The sequence below is a fragment of the Carlito syrichta genome, unplaced genomic scaffold (assembly GCF_000164805.1).
Source record: "Carlito syrichta isolate Samal-C Ts95f unplaced genomic scaffold, Tarsius_syrichta-2.0.1 Scaffold288945, whole genome shotgun sequence".
NCBI classification, from domain to species: domain Eukaryota; kingdom Metazoa; phylum Chordata; class Mammalia; order Primates; family Tarsiidae; genus Carlito; species Carlito syrichta.
The window spans coordinates 454,287-460,286 of record NW_007233041.1 but is presented as its reverse complement, the minus strand read 5'-3'; the positions used below and the strand labels follow the sequence as shown (position 1 = coordinate 460,286).

Here is a 6,000-nt window from a genome sequence, read left to right as displayed (position 1 = left end):
TGTCACAGCATAAGGTATTCATCTATAGGGAATAAAAATGCTAATTATATCACAATTCTTTTTATAGCTACTAACATTTTTCTTCTTTTTGTTTTTATGGTCTAATATTAAAGAGCATTTCCAACTTATTATGAAAAGATTTATTATGGAGCTGTCCAACACAGCTGTCTATAATGAGAAATATGCAATAGTTGCCCTGACCAATACAACAGCCACTAGACACATTTGAAATGTGGCTGGTGTAACCAAGAAACTGAATACATTCTTTTTTTGAGTGGGGATCTCATTTCATTGCCCAGGCTGTGCAGTGGCATGATCATGGCTCATTGCAGCCTTCACCTTTTGGGTTCAAGCAATCCTTCCACCTCAGCCTCCCAAGTAGCTGGGACTACAGGCACATGCCAATACACCTGGCTGATTTTTAAAAATTTTTTGTAGAGACGAAGTCTCACTATGTTGCTTAGGCTGGTCTAAAATTCCTAGGCTCAAGCAATCCTCCTGCCTCAGCCTACCAATGTACTAGAATTGCAAACATGAGCCGCTGTACCTGGCCTTGAATTTTTAATTTTAATTAATTTAAATTGCCACACGTGGCTTGTGGGTTACAATATGGAACAGTACAGATTTAAAATAACAACTACAATTCCAAAGTGAAGACTTTTTAAAATGACCCCCAAAATTCAAAAATAACACCTTTGAAAATAAGAGCTTTGGGCAGAAATTAACCCAATACAGGAAGTCTTCAGCATATGAAAAAATTCCGTTCTGAGACAGTATTAAGTTCAAGCTGTTTTAAGTTCAAGAAAGTTAGCCTAGGTACCCAACTAACACAATTGGCTATGTGTACTGTATGCATTTAACAGGCTATATTGACATCTGGTGGAAAGAAATAATACATAAAAAAACACAGGTTTACACTGTTAAAGTTCTTAACTTGAAGGTTCGCAAGTAGGGGACCTACTGTACCACAAACTGAGCCCAAGACACACTCCTTAATCAGTAAACAAAATAAGCTGATCCCAAATTGTTTCACCATTGCAACATCTCTTTTCAGTGATGAGATAAAACTATTACAGTGATGCTTTTTTAAAAAAAGAACCACGATAATTTTATGTTTAAAAGCAATAATTGAAATCCTCATTAATTACCTTAAAAAGTATGTAGACATTTAATGCAAAGTGTAATTTTTTTGCTTGCTTTCCATCAGAAAGTCAGCTTATTTCCCACCCTTAACATATCAATAATGCTGTCCAGAAGTCCTTGTTTATATTAGATACATGTGCAAACTATGACCTCCTCAGAGCCTGCAAAATTTCCAATTAGTCAATTTTACTATAGCAATGTTACTCCAACAGACAAATCCAAATGTTGTCTTTTACATGACAAAATACAGGTATATAAAAATACATTCAATGAAAGAATCAGAGGATAAAAGTAAAGCCATATATATCAAGTCAAAGAAATCACTCACGTATAGTTCTTCATGTGCTTACCTTAAGACTATTTTTATAAGAACCAAAAAATAAAAATAAAACAAAAAGATATGCTGTAAAATTACATAGTGTTGATTACATATGGCAAATTAAATTACTGATACAACTGAGAACATTAAAATAAACAAGGTCAATTTGAAATTATAATCCTCTCAAAAGAGCAATGCTTGAGATACATGTGTAACTATATCTTCCAATTATTCAAATGTGTTCCCACAAAGAGATAGCTATTTATGTACTCTGTTTTCAAAATCAGTTGGCAAAATTAATGATGCATTTTGATTTTAAAATATCTGATATCCAGTATAATACATTTCTTTTTCAATCTGGTAGTTAGTTGAAAGGTACAAAATATCTTAAGGGCACTTCTGTTTATGTATTCTTTTGCAGTTTAATCAGATGTTGTAGCAGGAACTTTAACAGAAAGATTTCTTCTGGTATTGGTGATGTGCCGTTGCTGTGCTAAGAAAGACCGAGCAGGAGTACACGCACCAGTGTCCTTGCAAGCACCTCCGCCACTCACAAGTCTAGATTCCATCCCCAGTTTCTGGAACGCTAGACTCTGAACAAAATATATATATACATTTAACATGACTAAATATTTAGAGTATGCAAAGAGCTTTTCATATATATAAAGACTTTTAACCCTTAAAACAATTCTATAAAGCTAAGATCTTCCTCATTTTTATAGAAGAAAATAAAGGGTTCAGAAGCCAATACATTTGTGAAATGGCAATTCTAGTAAGAAGGCACAAAACCCAGTTTCTCTATTTTAACCCACTAAACTCAAAAATCATTAAAAAACAGTAGCCTAAAATAATGTGCTGGCAATTCATAACTGCAAAGATAAATGCCAACCAAATGATCAGTGGATAATGAAAATATGGCGTGTGCATGCCCACATACCCACACACACCCCATGGAATACTACTTGGCTATGTGAGGAAATAAAATAATGCCTTTTGCGGCAACTTGAATGAAATTGGAGAACATCATCCTAAGTGAAGTAACACAGGAATGAAAAATCAAATGTTGCATGTTCTCATTTATAAGTGGGAGCTAAACCTAATTACTGCAAAGGCATATAGAATGGCAAAATGGGTGGGTAGGGATGAAAAATCACCTATCAGGTATAATATACACAGGTGGGGGTGGAGGGCACACTTAATACCCAGACTTCTTTGCCACTATATGATGCATCCATATAACCAAAACTCATCTGCACCCCCTAAAGTCATTGAACTAACTTAAAAAAAAATAATGTGCTGAAATTAGATGTCGATTATAACGAATGTTTGTGTTTGGGCCATCATTCCACCATCGATGAGCAGACATATAGAACAGAATAGTTTAGATCCATGGTTCCTGTAGTCCCTAGATTATCAAGATCAGTATCACTGGAAATTTGTTAAAAATGCAAATTCTGGGACCTTACTCAGACTCACTGATTTAGTAGCTCTGCAAGTGACCCCATTAATTTGTGTTTTAACAAGTCTTCGGATGTATGCTAATGTTTGAGTACTACCAGCATAGTTCAAATTTACTATGGTTTATCTTTAATATTGGTGCATGACAAATTACCATAGTTTTGGCAGTTGGGTTTCTTATGAGAGAAGTTATTACTCTCTCAATAGAGCACATAACATAATTTTATTGAATTTATCATCATGAGTAACTAGTTCAGTACAAAGATTATAGTAAATGCCCAACAAATACAGATTGAAAAATTAGTGATGTATTATTTGGCTACAATATCTTCACTGATGTACGTATCTAAAGGTCACAGAAGAATAAATAATATATGAGCCCTGATCTTGATTAGGATGACTGATTTATGAGGGAAGTTTCTGGGAACACTTGACACATAATTTCCTTCAAAATCCTACTAAAGCAAGCCAGGTTTACCCAACAGAGAACAGAAGGAAGCAGCACAAATGAACAGTATGGTGGCATGACAGCACAAGGCATGTTTGAGGAAGAATGACTAGTGCTATGTAGTGGAGCACAGTGTTCACACATGGGAAGTGTATAAGGTGATATTTTCTTGTATGAAGAAAAACAGGTAACACTAGATAATGGCTAAGTTATTATCTATTCTGGCTGATTAAGATAATTCGAAAGAACTATATACATAGCATGAAATGTTAGTCTTGAAAAAAACCCACTGAAACCAATGATGACATAATAAAAACACATTTCATGTCACTTTATGCTATTTTCTTCTTGATAGGAAACAGAGGACAATTATTGGAGAGTATTCCCTGGATAAAAAATAAAATAAAAATACAGTAAAGGATACACTGAGAGGCTTTAGAGACTGTTAAAATAAATAGTAAGTACTTCAGAAGCATTCAATTTTGCATTACACAGATATTTACATTTTTTCAGAAACCCTTCATGAGTACAAATTGAATATTTCAGCTCAAATAGAGCAATTTAAAAAATATCTATAAATTGTTATGTCTATGCTTCAAGTACATCAGCTACAGGTTGATAAGTCACAAAACCACTTTAGTGGATTATGACCACATTTTTTAAAAAAAACATAATACAACAGAAAATATCTGAGTGTAAAACACACAGTTGGGGTAATTTTTGTTTCAGTTTACAAACATAAACATACTATGTCCGGGTTTATAGTATAAAATGTATTTCCTTCTGTTGAACTTGCTCAAGATGTTTGATAAAACACTGCTCTAAACATCCAATCATCGGTTGAATTTCAACTCACCTTATTATACCAGGCAGAAACAATGAGTTTTTCTTCATAATCACGGAATTTCGCTACTTTACATTCACTCTGGAAGAAGATATGAGGACAATTGAAATCCTAGAAATCACCCAAATTATCAAAAACAGAATCATCTCTTCATTAAGCTCATTTTGAGAGAATCTACAGATTATTTGTGGGGCACATAAACTAGTCAAAATGTAAACTGAATCATGCAGAAATGCATGCACAACATCTTTAGGAAAGAATAAGACTTGTGACAAACTATGTCAGGAATCTTACTGGTAGAACAGAGCAATTTAAGCATCACCCTTCTTCCACTGCTGAGCATGTCCGTGTGCGCGCACGCACGCACGCACGCACACATACACACACACACACACAAAATTGGTTATTCTTAAGCTACTGCCCCTCATATCTAGAAGAAAAAGTAACAATTGGCTTAGATAACAAAACAGAGCTGTACCTATGGAAAGTCAAAACTGAGAAGAGGATATAGCCAAAAATAGCTAGGAAAAATCTTTTAAGATCACCTATAAAGCTTAGTACAAAATTTTCTGTTAATTTTTAGTGGTCTGTATACTAGATTCCTTGTGACCACAGTTATGAGTGACATGACCATAGGGACTTATATCTTTCTCTTTAATTACTCAAATATAGCTAATTTTGTAATTCTGTTGAGCACCAGATACAGTTTGGCTCATATAAGTATTATAATCTTAAAACACTTGAATCTTCCCTCAGCAAGACCCTCATGATAAGAAGAGAATATATGAACCATGCCCAAAGAAGGCAAGCACACCCTTCTTCTGGCTCACACCCACTCCAGGCATAGAATTCCCAAGAGGGATGGCAGATGGAATAGCCTCTGCTATTTACATTTCTCCTTTTTCCATTTTTGCAAATTAAACGCCCATATGGTATACTTAAGTTATTCCTCAGAGCCCTTTAGTTAGACACACCATTTTGTCATTATACCTGTTAGGAATGTACACTTCAAACACTAAGGATGATGTACGTTCTCAATGACTTTCACTGGAAAGTAAACAGGGCAACGTAGACTTCAGAGACTCATTATTATATAGATGAGACAGCAGATCAGAGGGGAGAGGTGACAACTTTAAGTTACCAATAACACTGCAAGCGTGGACTCTGATTTATGCTATACTTAATGTTAGGGGTACAGAGACTGAACATACAGAGTTTTCTCTCAAGATCCCTTGACATATATCAAAAAGAAAACAAAATCTGTAATGGGACAAATTAATAAGTTTGAAGTACATAAACTCACCATAGAAAGATAACTACTTTTGCTTAAGGAATACAAGAAAAATAAAATAGAAGAAGAAACATTTGAGTTGGATCTTGAAGAATTAATACCATTTCTTCAGATAGATATGCCTACCCAGTGCTTTTAGAACATAAGACATAGTCCGACAAGCACTGGCAGTGAGGGCACATCAGAGTGGTGTTTACTTGATGTAGGTAGGAGGGAGTATTAAAGACTTAAAATTCTTTAAACAAAAACATTTCCACCACAGTTCATATCTACTTGCTAAGAAATAACACCAAGAAAAAGCTACACGAATAGAATGCATTTCTCTGAAATATAACATTCCTAGTTGATTTAAAAAGAAACCAACTACCATTTATGAAAATTTCAGGTTAGTACACAGAATTCAATATGAGTCTTCAATTATGCACATGCTATTAAGAGGAAGTATATACTGACTTCAAGAATAGCATCAATTCTCACCATACTATTAAAAATAGTAC

The 6,000-nt window shown here is 34.5% G+C and overlaps 1 protein-coding gene across 1 annotated transcript in view; it reads right to left on the bottom strand.

Annotated features, from left to right (window-relative positions):
* Positions 1-1,875: 1,875 nt before the first annotated feature.
* Positions 1,876-6,000, bottom strand: part of HOOK1 (hook microtubule tethering protein 1) — a 58,498-nt gene continuing 54,373 nt past the window's right edge. Inside the window, exons 21-22 of the mRNA XM_021710430.1 lie at positions 4,225-4,293; positions 1,876-2,055 (exon numbers count right to left, since the gene is read on the bottom strand). Coding sequence (XP_021566105.1) covers positions 1,885-2,055; positions 4,225-4,293 — 240 coding nt within the window. The 3' untranslated portion in view covers positions 1,876-1,884. The remainder of the gene's footprint in view (positions 2,056-4,224; positions 4,294-6,000) is intronic.